The sequence below is a fragment of the Hordeum vulgare genome, chromosome 3H, assembly GCF_904849725.1.
Source record: "Hordeum vulgare subsp. vulgare chromosome 3H, MorexV3_pseudomolecules_assembly, whole genome shotgun sequence".
Taxonomy (NCBI): domain Eukaryota; kingdom Viridiplantae; phylum Streptophyta; class Magnoliopsida; order Poales; family Poaceae; genus Hordeum; species Hordeum vulgare.
In genome coordinates, this window is record NC_058520.1 from 389,669,497 (window position 1) to 389,690,111 (window position 20,615).

At 46.4% G+C, this 20,615-nt stretch overlaps 1 protein-coding gene across 1 annotated transcript; it reads left to right on the forward strand.

Moving 5' to 3' along the window:
• Window positions 1-15,109: 15,109 nt before the first annotated feature.
• On the forward strand, window positions 15,110-16,640 carry LOC123440016. Its single transcript, XM_045116610.1, has one exon. It carries the CDS (start codon window positions 15,368-15,370, stop codon window positions 16,109-16,111), a length of 744 nt encoding a protein of 247 aa, XP_044972545.1. The 5' UTR covers window positions 15,110-15,367; the 3' UTR covers window positions 16,112-16,640.
• The last annotated feature ends 3,975 nt before the right edge of the window (window positions 16,641-20,615 follow it).

Here is a 20,615-nt window from a genome sequence, read left to right on the forward strand (position 1 = left end):
ACTTAGAGTAACGATGATTCTATATGGAATGCCTTCGGTAGTGTACCGTGGCAATGATCTAGCATGGCATAGACATCAATGGAAACATCATGCTAGCTATCTTACAATCATGCAATGGCAATGTAGACGTGGTGGCACATGTCATGGTGGTAGTTGCATGGCAACATATCTCGGAATTACTTTGAAAAAGCCATAGTAGGTAGGTATGGTGGCTGTTTTGAGGGAGGCTAATGGCGGCTTTTGTGCACCGGCCAAAGTTGCACGGCACTAAGAAGATAGTGATGGTGGAAGGTGAAAGTGCATCTAAACCATGGACTCAACATTAGTCATGAAGAACTCATATACTTGTTGCTAAAGTTTTATTAGTAATTGAAACAAAGCATTCAACGCATACTCCTAGGGGAAGGGTTGGTAGGTATAAACCATCGTGCGATCCCGACCGCCACGCAAAGGATGACAATCAATATACTAATCATGCTCATATTTCATCACATAGCGGTTCACCATACGTGCATGCTACGGGAATCACTAACTTCAACACAAGTATTTCTAGATCCACAACACCTTACTAGCATGACTTCAATATTACCATAACCACAACTCAAAACTAATTGAGATGAATCAAACTTCTCTAACTATTCAATGCACATGAAAGTGGAAGTTTTCATATCCCTTTGGATTACTACCCCTTTTGAGACTACTTTCAAAGCATAGATCAACTACCAAGCTACGCACCGCTGTGCTCTAAAAGATATAAGTGAAGCACATAGAGCAAAAGTATCTAGCTCAAAAGATATAAGTGAAGCACATGTGAGCTGAATTGTCTACCAAAAGATATAAGCGAAGCTCGACAAAATCACGGTGAGTGCATGTCTCTCTCTATCTAGGTGTGCAGCAAGGATAATTGTGACACAACAAAAATAAAAGACTCCTACGATACAATATGCTCCAAGCAAAAACACATAACATGTGGTGAATAAAAATATAGCCCCAAGTAACGTTACCGATGGATTGAAGACGAAAGAGGGGATACCTTCCCGGGGCATCCCCCAGCTTAGGCTTTTACGGCATCCTTGACTCTCTTGGGGTGCCTTGGGCATCCCCAAGCTTTAGCTCTTGCCACTCTTTATCTTTTTGTCCATAAGAACTTCATCCAAAACTTGAAAACTTCACAACACGAAACTTAAACAGAAACTCGTGATAACATTAGTACAAGAAAGCAAACCACCACTTGCTTAGGTACTGTAGCAAACTTAAATTCTACTTTTGATGATGTTGGGTTACTGTACTTTCAATCTTCCAGGCTAATACCCCTCGTTACTATCCATAGTTTCATCAAAATAAGCAACCAACACAACAAAAAAAGAATATGTTAACAGCAGACCAGTCTGTAGCAATCTGTATATTTAGTATACCTCTGGTACTTCAAAAATTCTGAACAATTACTACAGTCTGAAGAATTTTCGTAGAAATCATCAGCAAAAAGAATTAACTCAAAAGCTCGTACAGCAAAAAAATGAAAATTCTTTTCGTGAGCAGAAAGTTTCTGTCTTTTCCAGCATGACCAAACGATCATCCCCAAGACTAATCATAACGGTTTTGCTTGGCATAAATGCAAAAAGAAACACAAAAAGACAATCATAACAGAATTGTGAAAGTGTGGAAAACACAAAACAGAAAGAAAAAGGATAAATTCGTTGGGTTGCCTCCCAACAAGCGCTTTTGTTTAACGCCCTTAGCTAGGCAAAAAGTGATGGAGTCACGTATAGTCATCTTTGGTGCTCAAACCATAGATAGCCCTCATCATAGATTCATAAGGCAATCTTATTTTCTGTCTAGGAAAGTGATCCATGCCCTTCTTTAAAGGAAATTGAAATCTAATATTCCCTTCCTTCATATCGATGATTGCACCAATAGTCCTTAGGAAAGGTCTACCAAGAATAATGGGACATGAAGGATTGCAATCTATGTCAAGTACAATAAAATCCACGGGTACATCGTTCTTATTTGCAACAATAAGAACATCATCGATCCTCCCCATAGGTTTCTTGATAGTAGAATCTGCAAGATGCAAATTAAGAGAACACTCTTCAATCTCATGAAAACCAAGAATATCACATAAAGACTTTGGAATAGCAGAAACACTAGCACCCAAATCACACAAAGCATTCCACTCATAGTTTTTGATTTTGATTTTGATAGTAGGTTCCCACTCATCATGAAATTTCTAGGTATAGAGACTTCTAGTTCGAGCTTCTCTTCAAGAGATTTCATCATAGCATCTACGATATGCGCGGTAAAGGCTTTGCTTTGGCTATAAGCGTGTGGAGAGTTTGCAATGGATTGCATCAAAGAAATGCATTCAAACAAGGATCAATTATCATAATTGAATTCCTTGAAATCCAAAGTGGGAGCTTCATTACTACCCAAAATTTTGACTTCTTCTACTCCACTCTCCACACCTTTATCATCAAGATAGGTGGACTCCGAATCATTGGGCGTTTTTCAACCAAAGTGGATTCATATCCAGCCCCTCCATAAGTAGGTTTGACATGCGAAAACAAAGATTCAAGAGGAGACACACCAAGCACATTAAGATCTTCGTGATTTGCATCACTAGAACGCACCCTTTTAAACCATTCATGTCTAGCGCGTATTTGGGCGGTTCTTTCTTTGCTCTCATTCATGGAGATACGCATAGCTTTCAAAGTTTCATCAAAGTTGACCTTGGGAGGAGCACATCTAACTTTCAAAGCATCAATATCACAAGACATCCTATCAACGCTCTTAGCCAAATCGTCTATTTTGAGTAGTTTTTCCTCTATGGACGCATTGAAAATCTTTTGAGAGTTGATGAACTCTTTGATATTACTCTCTAGATCAGAGGGTAATTTGTTTGATTTACATAAGTGTTGCCGTAGGAATTTCCATAATTGTTAGAGGAGTTACTAGGAAAAGGCCTAGGAACATAGTTTCCTCTAAAAGCATTGTTGTTGCCAAAATTGTTCCTACCAACAAAATTCACGTCCAAACTAGCGTTGCTACTCTCAATCAAAGAAGATAGTGGCATGTCATTAGGATCTACGGTAGCATTTCTACTAGCAACCAAATTCATCAACTCGTCCATCTTAGCACTAAGCAAGTTAATCTCTTCTATAGCGTGCACCTTTTTGCTAGCAGGCGACCTTTCAGTGTGCCACTGAGAGTAGTTGGTCATGATATTGTCTAGGAATTTTGTAGCGTCTCCTAACATGATTTCCATGAACGTTCCACCTGAGGCGGAGTCCAAGATATTGCGAGAAGCGAAATTCAAGCCAGCGTAAAAGATTTGTATAATCATCCACAAACTCAAGCCATGAGCGGGACAATTTCTAATCATAAGCTTCATCCTCTCCCAAGATTGTGCAACGTGTTCATGATCAAGTTGCTTGAAATTCATGATATCGTTACGTAAGGAGATGATCTTAGCCGGCGGAAAATACTTGGATATGTAAGCATCTTTGCACTTATCCCAAGAATCGATACTATTTTTAGGCAAAGAAGAAAACCAAGTTTTTGCACGATCTCGCAACGAGGAAGGAAAAAGTTTCAACTTAATCACGTCATTATCCACATCTCTTTTCTTTTGCATATCATAAAGCTCAATGAAGGTATTGAGATGGGATGCGGCATCTTCACTAGGAAGGCTAGAGAATTGCTCTTTCATAACAAGATTCAGCAAAGCTGCGTTGATTTCATACGATTCTGCACTAGTGGCGGGAGCAATCGGAGTACTCATAAAATCATTATTACTAGTGCTCGAGAAGTCGCAAAGTTTGGTGTTTTCAGCCATGATGACTTCAACAAACAAACAAGCACACAAGCAAGCGAGAAAACTGGCAAAGACAAAAGAAAACGGCGAAGGAGAAAGGAAAATGGAAACGACAAATGTGAAGTGGGGGAGAGGAAAACGAGAGGCAACTGGCAACAAAAGTAAATCCAAGAGAAGAGTTTGTGAGACCTACTTCGATAGATCTTGATCTCTCCTCCCCAGCAACGGCGCCAGAAATACTTCTGCTACTGCAACAAAAGACCTTCCAATGGCGCCAAAAATAGGCACGTCGATGGGAGAATAATTGACTTGATCATTCTGCTGCGGCTAGGCCTTAAGGGACTTCCTAGGCAAGTATGCAAAGGATTTCCCCTGTGGCCTTGGAGCCTTGCGTTGGTGTTCCCTCGAAGCGGAAAGGGTGATGTAGCATAGCGGTGGTAAGTATTTCCCTCGGTTTGAGAACCAAGGTATCAATCCAGTGGAGGAGTATCTCAAGATCCTGCACAAACACAAAAGCTTTCTCCCAACGCTATGAAGGGGTTGTCAATCCCTTACAGATTGTTTGCCAAGTGAGAACTGAAAGCAACAAAGTAACAAAGCAAAGTAAAAGCGTAGGTGTAAACGATGGATGTGAATAGACCCCGGGGCTGTAGTGTTTACTAGTGCCTTCTCTCATGAAAGCAAGTAGACAGTGGGTGAACAAATTACTTTCGAGCAATTGATAGAACCGCGCAAACTCGTGACGATATCTATGCAATGATTATATCTATAGGCATCACGTCCAAAACAACTAGACCGATACTTTCTGCATCCACTACTATTACTCCACACGTCGACCGCTATCCAGCATGCATCTAGTGTATTAAGTCCATAAGAACAGAGTAACGCCTTAAGCAAGATGACATGATGTAGAGGGATAATATCAAACGAATGATAAAAAACCCCATCTTTTTACCCTTGATGGCAACTACTTGATGTGTGCCTTGCTGCCCCTACGGCCCTACTGTCACTGGGAAAGGTCACCACATGGTAGAACCCAAAACCAAGCACTTCTCCCATTCAAGAATCATAGATCTAGTTGGCCAAACAAAACCCAACTCGGAGAGACTTACAAGGATATCAAATCATGCATATAAGAAATCACCAAAGACTCAAATATATATCATAGATAATCTGATCATAAATCCACAATTCATCGGATCTCGACAAACACACCGCCAAAGAAGATTACATCGGATAGATCTCCATGAAGATCATAGAGAACTTTGTATTGAAGATCCAAGAGAGAGAAGAAGCCATCTAGCTACTAACTATGGACCCGTAGGTCTGAAGTGAACTACTCACGAGTCATTGGAGGGGCGATGATGATGATGAAGAAGCCCTCCAACTCCAAAACCCCTCCGGCAGGGTGCCGGGAAGGGTCTCCAGATGAGATCTCGCGGAAACGGAAGCTTGCGGGGGTGGAAAAGTATTTTCGAGGCTCCCCTGATTTTTTGCGGAATATTTGGGAATATATAGGCCAAGGATCTAGGTCAGGGGGCGGCCAGGGAGGCCACAAGCCCTGCCACCGCCGCCTCCCCCCTAGTGGCAGAGTGGGAGCTTGTGGGCTCCTTGAAGCCCACATGGCTTTGGCACTTGGCACTTGGCACTGAATTAATAAGTTAGTCCGAGAAAAGATATAAAAGGTACATAAAACATCCAAAGATGACAAGATAACAGCGTGAAACCATCAAAAATTATAGATACGTTTGAGACGTATCAAGCATCGCTACCGGTGAGAACGTCTCATCGTAGTCAACTCCTTGAACTTGTGAAAAACCCTTTGCCACAAGTCGAGCTTTATAAATAGTTACATTACTGTCCGCGTCCTTCTTCTTCTTAAAGATCCATTTGTTCTGAATAGCCATGCGGTCTTCAGGTAGTACTTCTAAAGTCCACACTTTGTTCTCGTACATGGATCCTATCTCGGACTTCATGGCCTCTAGCCATTTGTTGGAATCCGGGCCGACCATTGCTTCTTCATAATTCGCAGGTTCATTGTTGTCTTACAACATAATTGATAAGACAGGATTACCGTACCACTCACGAGAAGTATGTGATCTTGTCGACCTGCGAGGTCCGATAGGAACTTGATCCGAAGTTTCATGATCATCATCGTTAACTTCATCCTCAATCGGCGTCGCACTGACAGGGGTTTCCCCTTGCCCTGCGCCACCATCTAGAGGGTTTAGATGTTCAACAACCGCATCAAGTTCTATCTTCCTCCCAGTCAATTCTTTCGAGAGAAACTCCTTCTCAAGAAAAGCTCCATTTTTTAGCAACAAACACTTTGCCCTCGGATTTGAGATAGAAGGTATACCCAACTGTCTCTTTTGGGTAACCTATGAAGACGCACTTTTCCGCTTTGGGTTCCAGCTTTTCAGGCTGAAGCTTTTTTACATAAGCATCACATCCCCAAACTTTAAGAAACGACAATTTTTGTCTTTTGCCATACCACAATTCGTATGGTGTCGTCACAACGGATTTTGATGGTGCCCTATTTAAAGTGAATGCAGCTGTCTCTAATGCGTAACCCGAAAACGATAACGGCAAATCGGTAAGAGACATCATAGATCGCACCATCTCTAATAAAGTACAATTACGACGTTCGGACACACAATTACGCTGTGGTGTTCCAGGCGGTGTCAACTATGAAACAATTCCACATTGTCTTAAGTGAGCACCAAACTCGAAACTCAGATATTCACCCCCACGATCAGGCCATAGGAACTTGATCTTCTTGTTACGATGATTTTCAACTTCACTCTGAAATTGCTTGAACTTCTCAAACGTTTCAGACTTGTGCTTCATCAAGTAGACATAACCATATCTACTCAAATCGTCAGTGAAGGTGAGAAAATAATGATATCCGTCGCGCGCCTCCACACTCATCGGGCCGCACACATCGATATGTATGATTTCCAACAAGTCACTTGCATGCTCCATTGTTCCGGAGAATGGAATCTTAGTCATCTTGCCCATCAGGCATGGTTCGCACGTGTCAAGTGAATCAAAGTCAAGTGACCCCAAAAGTCCATCGAAATGGAGTTTCTTCATGCGCTTTACACCAATATGACCGTAGCGGCAGTGCCACAAAAAGTGACTCTAACTCTTTTGGTCTCAATGTTATATATATGTGTATCATCACTATCAAGATTCAATATGAACAATCATCTCACATTGGGTGCGTGACCATAAAAGATATTACTCATAGAAATAGAACAACCATTATTCTCTGACTTAAATGAGTAACCGTCTCGCAATAAACAAGATCCAAATATAATGTTCATGCTTAACGCAGGCACTAAATAACAATTATTTAAGTTCATAACTAATCCTGATGGTAACTGAAGTGAAACTGTGCCGACGGCGATTGCATCAACCTTGGAACCATTTCCCACGCGCATCGTCACTTCATCCTTCGCCAGCCTTCGCTTATTCCGCAGTTCCTGTTTCGAGTTGCAAATATGAGCAACAGAACCAGTATCGAATACCCAGGCACTACTACGAGAGGTGGTTAAGTACACATCAATAACATGTATATCGAATATACTTGATTTTTCTTTGGCCGCCTTCTTATCAGCCAGATACTTGGGGCAGTTGCGCCTCCAGTGACCCAGTCCCTTGCAATAATAACACTCCGTTTCAGGCTTAGGTCCAGCCTTGGGTTTCTTCATCGGATTGGCAACAGGCTTGCCACTCTTCTTGGAATTACCCTTCTTGCCTTTGTCATTTCTCTTGAAACTAGTGGTCTTATTCACCACCAACATTTGATGCTCTTTACGGAGTTCTGACTTTGCGACTTTCAGCATCGCGAATAACTCGCCGGGTGACTTGTTCTTCCCTTGCATGTTATAGTTCAACACAAATCTCTTGTAGCTTGGTGGCAGTAATTGAAGAATTTTGTCAGTGATAGCCTCTTGCGGGAGTTCAATCCCCAGCTCAGCTAGACGGTTTGAGTACCCAGACATTTTGAGCACATGTTCACTGACAGACGAATTCTCCTCCATCTTGCAAGCATAGAATTTATAGGAGGTCTCATACCTCTCGATCGGGGCGTTCTTCTGAAAGATAAACTTCAACTCCTGGAACATCTCAAATGCTCCATGACGCTCAAAGCGACGTTGAAGTTCCGGCTCTAAGCCATATATGACTGCACATTGAACTACTGAGTAGTCCTCCTTACGTGTTAACCAAGCGTTCTTAACATCTTGGGCAGCCGTAGCGGGTGGTTCATCTCCTAGCGCAGCATTAAGGACATAATCCATCTTCCCAGCTTGCAGGAGCAGCTTTAGATTACGAGCCCAGTCTACAAAGTTGCTTCCATCATCTTTCAACATAGCTTTCTCTAGGAACGTATTAAAATTCAGGGTGACTGTCGCATGAGCCATTGATCTACAACACAAATATTTCAAAGTGGACTTAGACTATGTTCAAGATAATTAGAGTTTAACCAATCAAATTACTTGCTAAACTCCCACTCAAAAAGTACATCTCTCTAGTCATTTGAGTGGTACATGATCCAAATTCACTAACTCTAGTCCGATCATCACGTGAGTTGAGAATAGTTTTAGTGATAAGCATCTCTATGCCAATCGTATCAACTATACGAATCATGCTCGACCTTTCGGTCTCATGTGTTCCGAGGCCATGTCTGCACATACTAGGCTCGTCAAGCTTAACCCGAGTGTTCCTCGTGTGCAACTGTTTTGCACCTGTTGTATGTGAACGTTGAGTCTATCACACTCGATCATCACGTGGTGTCTCGAAACGAAGAACTATAGCAACGGTTCACAGTCGGGGAGAACACAATTTCTTCTTGAAATTTTAGTAAGAGATCACCTCATAATGCTACCGTCGTTCTAAGCAAAATAAGGTGCATAAAAGGATTAACATCAAACGCAATTCATAAGTGGCATGATATGGCCATCATCTTGTGCTTCTTGATCTCCATCAACAAAGCACCGGCACGATCTTCTTGTCACCGGCGCCACACCATGATCTCCATCATCGTGATCTCCATCAATGTGTCGCCATCAAGGTTGTCGTGCTACTTATGCTATTACTACTAAAGCTATGTCCTAGTAATATAGTAAACGCATTTTCAAACACAAACGTTAGTTTAAAGACAACCATATGGCTCCTGTCGGTTGTCGTACCATCGACGTGCAAGTCGATATTAACTATTAAAACATGATCATCTCATACATCCAATATATCACATCACGTCATTGGCCATATCATATCACAAGCATACCCGGCAAAACACAAGTTAGACGTCCTCTAATTTGTTGTTGCATGTTTTACGTGGCTGCTACGGGTATCTAGTATGATCGCATCTCACTTACACAAAAACCACAACGGAGATGTGCAAATTGCTATTTAACCTCTCCAAGGACTGCCTCGGTCAAAACCAATTCAACTAAAGTTGAAGAAACCGACACCTGCCAGTCATCTTTATGCTACGAGGTTGCATGTTAGTCGATGAAACCAGTCTCTCGTAAGCGTACGAGTAATGTCGGTCTGGGGCGCTTCCATCCAACAATACCGCCGAATCGAGAAAAGACTAAGGAGGGCAGCAAATCGAACATCATCGTCCACAAAACCTTTTGTGTTCTACTCGAGATAACATCTACGCATGAACCTAGCTCATGATGCCACTGTTGGGGAACGTTGCATGGGAAACAAAAAAATTCATATGCACACGAAGACCTATCATGGTGATGTCCATCTACGAAAGGAGATTTGGATCTACCTACCCTTGTAGATCGCACAGGAGGAAGCGTTAAGAAACGTGGTTGATGTAGTGTAACGTACTCACGTCCCTCGATCCGCCTCACGAACCGTCCCACGATCTGTCCCGCGATCTGTCCCACGATCTGTTCCGATCTAGTGCCGAACGGACGGCACATCTGCCTTCAGCACACGTACAGCTCGACGATGATCTCGGCCTTCTTGATCCAGGAAGAAATACGTAGTAGATGAGTTCTCCGGCAGCATGACGGCGCTACGGTGGTGGTGATGATCTACTCCTGCAGGGCTCCGCCCGAGCTCCGCGGAAATCCGATCTAGAGGTGGAACTATGTGGTCTAGGGTTGACTTGCACGTGGCAAAAGTTGTCTCAAATCAGCCCTAAAATAAAACTATATATAGGAGGGAGGGGAGGGGCTTGCCTTGAGGGCCAAGCCCTTAAGGGTGCGCCGGCGCTAGGGAGGAGGTGGACTCCCACCCCAATACGGTTTGGGGGAAGGAGTCCACTCCTTCCTTCCCACCTCACCTTTTTCCTTTTTCCTTTTCTTTTCTTTTGGTATTTCTTTATTTGGCAGCATGGGCCCCTTGGGCTGACTCCATCAGCCCACTAGGGACTTGTGGCGCCACCCTATAGCCTTGGGCTCACTCCTGGGTGGGTGGGCCCCTCCCGGTGAACTCCCGGAACCCATTTGTCACTCCCGGTACACTATCGGAATTGCCCAAAACTTTCCGGTAACCAACTGAAACCATCCTATATATCAATCTTCGTTTCCGGACCATTCTGGAAACCCTTGTGACGCCTGTGATCTCATCCGGGACTCCAAACAACATTCGGTAACCACACATATAACTCAACTATACTAAAACATCATCGAACCTTAAGTGTGCAGACCCTGCGGGTTCGAGAACTATATAGACATGTCCCGAGGCACTCCTCGCTCAATATCCAATAGCGGGACCTGGATGCCCATATTGGATCCTACATATTTTCCGAAGATATTATCGGTTTGAACCTCAGTGTCAAGGATTCATATAATCCTGTATGTCATTCCCTTTGTCCTTCGGTGTGTTACTTGCCCGAGATTCGATCGTCGGTATCCGTATACCTATTTCAATCTCGTTACCGGCAAGTCTCTTTACTCGTTCCGTAATACAAGATCCCGTGACTTACACTTAGTCACATTGCTTGCAAGGCTTGTGTGTGATGTTGTATTACCGAGTGGGCCCCGAGATACCTCTCCGTCACACGGAGTGACAAATCCCAGTCTTGATACATGCTAACTCAACGGACACCTTTGGAGATACCTGTAGAACACCTTTATAGTCACCCAGTTACATTCTGACGTTTGATGCACACAAGGTATTCCTCCAGTGCCAGTGAGTTATATGATCTCATGGTCATAGGAACAAATACTTGACACGCAGAAAACAATAGCAATAAAATGACACGATCAATATAATACCCCCATGGTTATTTATTCGGAGTCCAATAATGATAATAGAACGACCCATTAGTCCGGCTAATAGAAATAGGTAAGCGGTCCGAGGACCACTCAGTCCCGGACTCCCTGAGTCATAGCATTTTTAAAAAGCTAAGTTAGGCCTCTGGGCCAATGGGATTCACCTCGGCCCTCTCAGAACGAACAAGGTGAAACGGTCACATGAGAGTGCCTTCACGAGCAAACGAATCTTTCGTTGAAGGGCAACCTCCGACTGACGTGACCCGAATATTAGAGAAAATTGGGTGTTCACCCGTGGTCATTGAAACAGATTCCCTAGAACTTGTTGAAGCATACTATGGGGTGGTGGAAGTCTGGAGTCCTTTTTCAGCGATCCTTGTGGACTGCTTTATGATGGTAGATAGCATTGGCTCGGTTTGTGTTCAACACTTCCGGTGAGAAGAAAATAGTGTGGCACACAATCTAGCTAGGCATACATATGACTCTCAATCCGCGATTTTTTGGGATTCAGATCCACCTAGTTTTATTAGACAAGATGTAATAAACAATGTATCTTTGTTTGTTTGAAGGAGCAGGTTTCTGACGCACTCTCTTCCTTCGAGAGTACCTAAGGGGACTGGAAGGTTTTTAATGAGATGGTGTGTTTGCTTAATAAAGTGGATTTGATTTTTTCAAAGGGGCCCCGAATATTAGGGTCCGTTTCTTTTACCTATTGCGGGTAAAAAAAGGTACGGAAATTGCACATAGCTAACATTAAAAAATATAGATATTGTGTTAATTAGGGAGAAAGGGGCAATGCACTCATAAATTTGACATGGAGAGTTTGTGAGTCGATATTTCCTTTGGAAAAAAGTAATTTCGTACCTTTTAATTAGTTATGGTTTGCGGGCATGCATGTTCCATTGCAACACTCATTTATACACCTCCTTTTGATGTAGGACCATAAATCAATGGCAACGGGCAAGACATCATCTATTATATTAGGAAAATGTTCTAATTCAACCGAATGATTTTACGTTTCTTTAAGCCGCCTCGAAAGGATGACATGTGTGCTCGCATGACCGCTCCACCCCCGGGTGTTACAACCTTATCTTCTCCCGTGTTCCCTGCAGCCTTATTTTATTCACAAGTCGAGTCATCTTATTCCTCCAGACGTTCCTGATCTCCTCTCTCCATACCCTCTACAGGCAAGGTTTATTTCTCTCCCCGAGTGCCTCAATCTCTATCCTGCTGCTACGAAGAAGTGGTGCCGGTATGCTATGCGAGGGGTGGGAGAAGGGGGAGGGGGAGGGGGAGGGGTAAGGGGGCTGGGCGGAAGCTGCTGCCATGCCCGGTCGGAGCTGCCTGCAACAAGCGAAGTAGAGAGGGGCTCGTCAGCGTCGCAATGAATCAGCGCGAGGCCCGCGGGAGCTGCAGTGAAGGGCGGTGGCACCAACGATGTGGTGTTGCAGGCTAGCCGGCAGGCTGCAGCAGCCGATGAAGCAGAGAGAACTCACTGGAGTTGCAACGAAGCACCACCGGAGTTGATGGAAGTGCCACCGGAGTTGCAACGAACCTCGTCGGAGTTTCAATGAAGCATCGTGGCGACCGTTGAAGCTTCATAGGCGCTGAAGTGGAGCACTGCGGGGATCGCCGGAGTTGCAATGGTGCTTCGTCGGATGTCTTTAGTGCGTCTCTGAATCTTGGACGGCTATGGTCACGCTGTGTCATGCTGCAGTGCAGCTAGCACACCGTTGCATTGAAGCTGGTTCGCTACCATGGTGGTGTTGCATCGAACGGTCCAAGAGGCGCTGATCCAATGGATGGGAGCCGGATGATTCCTTAGGAAATCATCCCGCTGATTCGTAGTAGTGGCCATCATATTATATCTCATTCCCGTGTATTTTCATTTTCTATGCATTGTGTTTAAGTACAAAAGACGGATACAAATGTGAAAGTTGGATGAGTGGACAAGATAAGAATATTTTTGAATGGTTCACACTATACATGTGCTAAGGCTACCTTCAATGCATCGTGTTAAGATAAGGTGCTAAGCACATTACATGATTTAACAACTAAAGCTCTCAATGCATAGATGTTTAACTTGTTTTTGTTAAGCATCCTTCATTTTATGATTTAGCAACTAGAAATATTCTTGCATTGGTGGGTTTCTTTCATTTAAGTGTTTTGTCTAGGTTCACGTGCATGAGATTGTTTCCTTCTAGGGTTACCACACTCATCTCTCTCCTCTTAATTACCTGGTCACATCATATTTTCCGCCTACATGGTAGTCTTAGCACTTGTAGAAGGTGAAGCACTGGGTGAGGCCTAAGTATGTCACAGAGGCGAAAGTCTCACATCGAAAGGAATTAAGGAAAATAGGGAGCACATGGACCTATGCAACAGTTATTCATGGATTCTTGGCCCTAAACAATTAAATAAAGGGCAGCGCTCTACGCCGGCACGACGGCCCAATCTTTTCGGCCGATCAGCCTGGATCCGTTTGATTTACACGCGCCTAGCCGTCATATCTCGTCGTTTCTCTTCTGCATCCCATCTTCAACCTCCCACACGGGAGAAAGAGAGAAAAAAGGAGGGCGCCGCCCCCGCACACGCCGCACCGCCCGCCTCGCCTCCTCATCTTCTCTCGCCGCCGATCATCCCTGGTTGCCACCCCTCGCCGTCGGTTGCGGCCCTCGCCGTCGCTCCCAGATCCGTCATGATGCATGTAGCAAAATGAGTGCCTGGTTGAAGCTTTCTCTATTGTCGGTTCAAACAGTTTTCATGTACCGTTGAAGCTTTTTCTGTCAACGGTTGCAACAAACGCGAGCATGGTTCTCCAGCTGGCCATGGTGACCGTCAAAGCTCTCCGCTATGCGAGATGCAGCTCAGCCGTGATGGATGTAGCAAAACGTTATGTCGGTTGTAGCAAAATGAAACACCACATGTAGCAAAAATCGTGACGTCATGTGTGATGTAGCAAAATGCGACACCGGTGGTAGCAAAATGTGGTGCCGATTGTAGCAAGTTTTGATGTCGGTTGAAGCATGTAGTAAATTACTGAGCTGCAACTTCGCCGGCCATACCCATTGCAGCTCCGGTCGCCATGGAGCAGTTGAGAAAGGGGAAATCGAGGAGAGTTCGAGGGTGCTCGTCGGAGAAGAAGACGAGGCTCGTTGGAGGAGATCGTTGAGGTAGGATTTTCTATGACAACCGGAACGTTGGGAAATAAAAGGAGAAGGACGCGGGGATTAGGAAAGAGATTACGTGATAGACCCTTCCAATTTGATTCGCTGCCGTGAACGAATGAATGAGATTTGCTGAAGCGTTCGGCCAGCTCGACGACCCCAAACGTTTTCCTCAAATAAAGCGTAACTAAAAAAGTAAGCACTTAGGCCCTGTTTGGAACCACACAGATTATATAATTCAGTTTTTATAATCTATTATGTCTTCAAACTGGACATATTATGGTGTAGATTATAAAAACTAGATAAACAGATTATTAAAAACTCATAATCTACTCTACACCAGCTAAAATCAGATTATGGATTGCTAATGACCGATTACCCTTGTAAAGTTGGAGATAATTACATTCCTACCACCGTCACCCTCCTCTTTTAAAAAAAACAGAGGGCACACATGCCATTATGCAATGTAAAACCTATATTACAGTTATATAATCTGGCCTCCAAATATGTCCGTCTAGATTATGTTTATAAACCAGATTATATAATCTATCTTCATGATTCAGATTAGATTATGTGGTTCCAAACAAGGCCTTAGTGATCTCTAACGCTTTTATATTATTTTTTACTGAGGAAGTAATTTCATGCGCATATCACCTCCTCTAAGAACACGTGTCCCTAAGGTACAGTTCCTTGAGAGTCTCTCGGCAGGTTTGGATTACCTCCTGGCCACGAAACTGATCTCCGTGTGTTCGGCCCGCCCCAGAACCGACCGAATTAATTCCAGCTTGTTTGCTCCACAAGCAAGCGCAGGTGTTACGTAGGCAGCCGCCAATATCCTTCTAGAAAATCGTGAGGGAACAAGTGTAAAACAGAGAGAGGGAAAAAGATCACACGGATCGGAAGCAGAGTTAACAGAGAGATCGCGGCACCGCGTGCCTCACCAGTGACGTGCGTCGAGCGCCACCACACCCAAAGGCTATACAGAGGGTTAGACCTTCTCGAAGGTCGTCCCGCCCCCGATCTATATAAACGCCGGTGCGTTATCCCAACGAACTAGAGCAAAGCTTCGCCCCCCAAATCCGCAAAGAAAATCAAGCCAAGCCAAGCCAAACACACGACGTTTCAGCCGAGAAGAAGACATGGAGGAGCGGCGCAATGACAGCCAACGCCAGGAACCCACGGTCGCCAGGGCGGACGGTCCCCCGATTCCCGACGACGGGTCCGACGACGAGTTCGAGTTCTCCTTCGGGAGCCGGGAGCCTGCCACGGGCGGTGCCGCGGCCGACGAGCTCTTCGCCGACGGGCGCATCAGGCCGTTCTACCCGGTGTTCGGCCGGGCCTTCGACGACGCGCACGCGCCCGGTCGGAGGCCGCTAGGGAGGCTGTTCCTGGAGGAGGCGCGGAACTCTTCCGTCGGGTCCACGTCTTCCTCCTCCTCGTCGGCCGCCACGGACGCCGCGGACCTCGACGGCGCCTCCCCGGACAGCTACTGCCTCTGGACGCCCGGCGCCTCGGCCGCGTCCTCGCCGGCGCGGTCGCCGCGGAAGAGCGGCTCCACGGGGTCCTTGTCGCGGTGGCGCCGCGTCAGCGAGCTCGTCGTAGGCCGCAGCCACAGCGACGGCAAGGACAAGTTCCGCTTCCTTTCCGCGCCGCCCTCACCTGCCAGGGAGCAGCCCAAGGGGAAGCCGCGAGGCCGGGACAGCAAGGGCGGCACCGAGCTCGACACGGTGGCCGCCAGCCACCGCATGTTCTACGGCGCCAAGGCCTCCCCCGGCGCGGCGCGGCGGACCTTCTTGCCGTACCGGCAGGATCTCGTGGGCCTCTTCTCCACACCCAAGGGGCTCAGCCGGAGCCAACACAACCCGTTCGGACTTCCAAGATGAAGAAGGCGCGTCCCCCGTCCCGCCGTGAAGAACCAGTTTCAAAATGTGAGATTTCACACTTGGGTTGAAATTTCGAACTTTTGACCCGGGAGAAACTTCGTGTCCGCTAATTGGCGATGGTATAACTGGGTTTGTTGCACGGGATTGAGCTAGTCCAAAAAGCCGAGCCGTCAAGTCAGCAGGGGAAATGCGAGGCTTAAATTTGGATTCAGTCGGGGATACCGGGCTCTCCAAGTCAATGTGAAGTTGTGATCGACATGTGAACGGAGTAGGACTGTATATAACAGACTAAAATACGTGGAAGCTCAGAAAACTTTGTAGTGATCATGTGTTACCTGTACATGCATGTATATTCAACTACTCCGTAGAAGAATAGATTGGTCCGCAAAGAAAAAAAAAAGGTTGATTTTTTTTTTTTGTAGAGATCTCATGTCCAAGTTTTTCTGCGTGACCTCGGTAAAAAAACTTAGCCCGTCTGAAATTTTGCTTGAATCAGTACTTTCGCACTGAGTTAGATCTTCATTATACTTTCGACAATAGATTGTGCATTGTTTATCATCTATCACCCTCTTCTCCTTATTCCTCATGCAACTGTTGCTCTGCAGCCCCAAGTGTTTGCCTTCCTTCGACATTTTCCACATTTATCAAGCACTCGCCTCGGCCATCCCTCTAAGCCCTTTGTCATGAATAGCTAAAGCAACGCCAAAGACATCTTGTCCCTCACGTCGCTCTCGCCGACGGCGGCGGGGGAACCCTAGCCTCCACCGCGCGGCCGCCTCGTACACCCTTCCCTCCCCTCGCCGCTGCCAGAAGGCGCCGCTGGGCGAAGCCCAGTGCGCGTCGGTGGTGGCGGGGCCCTCTTCCTATCCCGACGTACGGCTGCAACACGAGATGCGGCGGAGGATTGACGCTGATGCATGCGGGTGTGTCGGGCGGCAAGGCGCTGATGCGTGCCAAGCGCGAAGGGCAGACGGCGAAGCGAGCGGGTGGCCAGGCCGTGGCGGCTGCGCATGGGGTTGGCTCCTGGGCGGCGGCACAGGCACTGATCCATCACGGATCTTGTCCTGCGAGCGCAGTCTCGGCCTCCCCTGATCGGCCAACGGGTCTCGGTGGGGCTTCTCTTTGCTGTGATCTGTCAGCGACGGCCTGGATCCGTTCACGAGAGTTGGAGGTTCTTCGAACAGATCTGGATGAAAACCTGCTATCGGCTATTACCAAGGTCGACGATGGTGGCGTTGTTTGCGTCATTCCCTTACCGAAGGCATCGCTGTGGAGAAGTTAGAGGCCACTCTTTGTTACCTTCTGGGGAAACCCTAGATCAATATATTGGATGACGACGGCTCTATGTTGTCGTTTTCCCCTCACGTACATGCATATACAATCGCCCTTACAAATGCATATAAATCATATTTATATGAGCACCTGCAATATACATAGCCGGCACAACATCTTGAGCTTGATAAAAGTCATCACAGGCGCCTAGCTATCAATGAAAATGTCCCCTCCGACAGAACAAACATTATCCGAAAGTCTAACATTAATTCATTTAGAAAAATGCAAACACCAATTTCAAGTATAGGAGTTGAAAATTCTAATGAGCCAGTTTCACCACAAGAAACCGAATCATCTGAGCTATGGTCACAAAGAAATGAATACTTGATCCGCCACAAACAGAATCCACGCCTTGTCTGAAAAACGCGGAGGGAGTAACATAATCCGTGGTCCGCAAGCATAGAAGTCAATACCACAAGTCGTCTCGTGCCGGCGTGTTGCAGTCGCAGGTGACTACTCCACGCCCGGAAAAAGCGACTGCCACGTTTTCCTGCACTGTTCAGATCTCTTTTCTGTCATTCGCATACGGACCCAGGGTTGCGATGTGCACTTACTGTCTACTGACTGTCCGATCTTGTTGGCTGCTTCATGTTTTGTCTTGCCCTGGACTGGACCTCTCTGTTGCAAGATATCCGAGTGAACGCTCGGTCAAGGAGCTTCCACCGCCGCTACGGCAGTTGAGCCGATTGGTAAAACCTCTCATTCTCACCAGGAGATGAAAAGGGGGCAACAGGATCCAAAGTCACGACAGAGGCTTTCCCGAACGGGGAGGCAACCTGCACGCTTTCAGATCGCACGTACCGAGCCGCGTCGTTCGTCGTAACATTACATGGGTTTCAGACTCGTCTTGATGACGATGTAATCCAACACCGGCGTGATTGCAACAGCGAACCAGACGGCGCCGTATGGTCGAACCGGAATTCGGAAAGCGATGATGGTGTGGAACGGTACGGGCATGGCAGATCTCTCGTGTGATTCCAGCGTGTTAATGCTGGGTTGCGTAACACCCAAGCACCCAACAGTTGCATGTTGGCGCCATGCCAACTAGATTAGTCATCACAAGCGTCGTCGCAACGTCACGCGCATACAGTAGGTATTGCAATTAGTAGCGAGTGCCATTTCGCTGTAAAATGCGTTGCTCGCACCTGTTAAAAGCATCTCCAACATGCACGGGGTTAATATGACGGGCTTTTCTCGTGCAGGGGTGTTTGATGCGTCCAAGCACGCGTGGAAAAAACGCGCGTCTTAAATAAAACGGCGTGCGCGAAAAAGCGGCAGCGCACGGTAGTTTCCACGCACAACATATAACGTGTCCTTTAAAGCATCTCCAAAACACATTCAACCTCCGCACACGTTGAAATCATTTTGCACCGTCGAAATACTCCCTTCGTTCCTAAATATAAGTCTTTAAAGAGATTTTACTAAGGGTCTACATACGGGGCAAAATGAGTGAATCTACACTCTAAAACATGTCTATATACATCCGTATGTAGTTCCCTAATAAAACCTCTAGAAAGACTTATATTTAGGAACGAAGGGAGTAGCAAAATTATAGTGTGTCGGAGTGCGCTGGCTTCAACGGCCGCCGTAAAATATTGTGCGCGTCGCTTCAGCAGGCACTGCAAAAAACCATAGCGCATCTAACACAAACAACATACGGGACTAAAAACGATCTTATCTCTCCAAATTATCTGCCGACCCATAACCGAACAACCGTGCTTCGGTTTTTATTGATGTGTATAGCTAGGGTCGTTGCAAGGTCCTCTTCCTCTTCAATATCAAATTCTTTTTGGGAAGAATCATACGACGAACTCATCTACAATATTAAATTTAAACTAATCTATAAAAACTACAAAACACATGCACCAAATTCATGTAAAAAATGTGAAGTTGAAGCAATACATACCTTGCTAGCATTTTGTCGAACACGTTGTGAGCGCCGAACGGCAGTGGGCACCCGAGCGCTCTTCGTCGGAGGAATGACGCGTGCGAGGGGCGGCGGCGACTAGAGGAAGACGGAGGAAGCAGCGGGGATAGGCCGAGGAAGCGTCGTCGGGTCGCCGAAGCAAATGGGGTGGCACGGGCGGCGGCGCGAGTGCCTGGATCCAGTGGTGGGTGGACGACCCACGAGTCATCGATGTCCAGCGTGGGATGCTGTTCTGCCTAGCGCACTGAACCGCTTATCCCGCTTGCTTGTTTTTTGCGCCTCCGCTGGAGCGTCCGGAGCGGTTGCGCGCGCAAACTCGCTTTTTACAGTGCGGCGCTTATATAGCGCTGCTGTTGGAGATGCTTTTATAAACTACGCCCGGATGTCTGCAAACCGTCATCTTCGTTGCTTTTTTTCGTCTCCGCCGCGCCACCATCGTCACCACGCCCTTCTTCTTCGTTGTCGGCGCCTTTCTCCCTAGCCCGCGCTCGCCCCTCCGGCGTGCTCTACACGAAGATACGCTCCGGGGACATTCGCCTCGGGCTCGGCACTTTTGACACCGTAGAGGCGGCCGCGGTCGCAGATGAACTTTCCGTCCGTCCTGACGCGCGAGGAGGCGAAGGCCTGGATGCCTTCCCCGTGGGTAATCAGAGCGAAGGGCAGCCGCATCCAAGCGAGGTGGGAGCGCCGCCTCCTCATCGTCAAGACGGATGAGCAGGCCATGGAGGTGTGGCGCCAGCGCTTCCTGCAGGATGTCCTCGAAGAGCGTGAGTTCTGGGCGCGGCAGAGGACGGTGCGAGCCGCGGAGCGAGTGGAAAGGCATGAGCGGAAGGCTGCAGTGGTAGCGCAGTGCGATCTGGGGCATGCATCGACATGGAGCACTGATGATGATCGCTAGGATGACGTCTTTCTCACGTCGGACTACACAACCGAGGAGAACGAGAAGGAGGAGTAGCGAGAAGGAGTAGTAGTAGTTATCCATCTAGTTTATGTACCATTTGGACTTGAATTGTGTTCTTATGAACACTGCTATGAACTATATTATTGTTGATTTATTTTTATGTTCTTGATCTTTTTCATGATTCAAAAAGTAAGAAATATGGTTTGTGCTAGACGTGGAGGTTTTAAACTTAACGCGTCTGCTGGAGCTATAATGCCATGTTTTTTAATGTCTATTAGAGGAGACACCATGGCACGCGATAAAAAAACCTATTTCATTGCTGTAAAAAAGTTGCAAGCCTATTG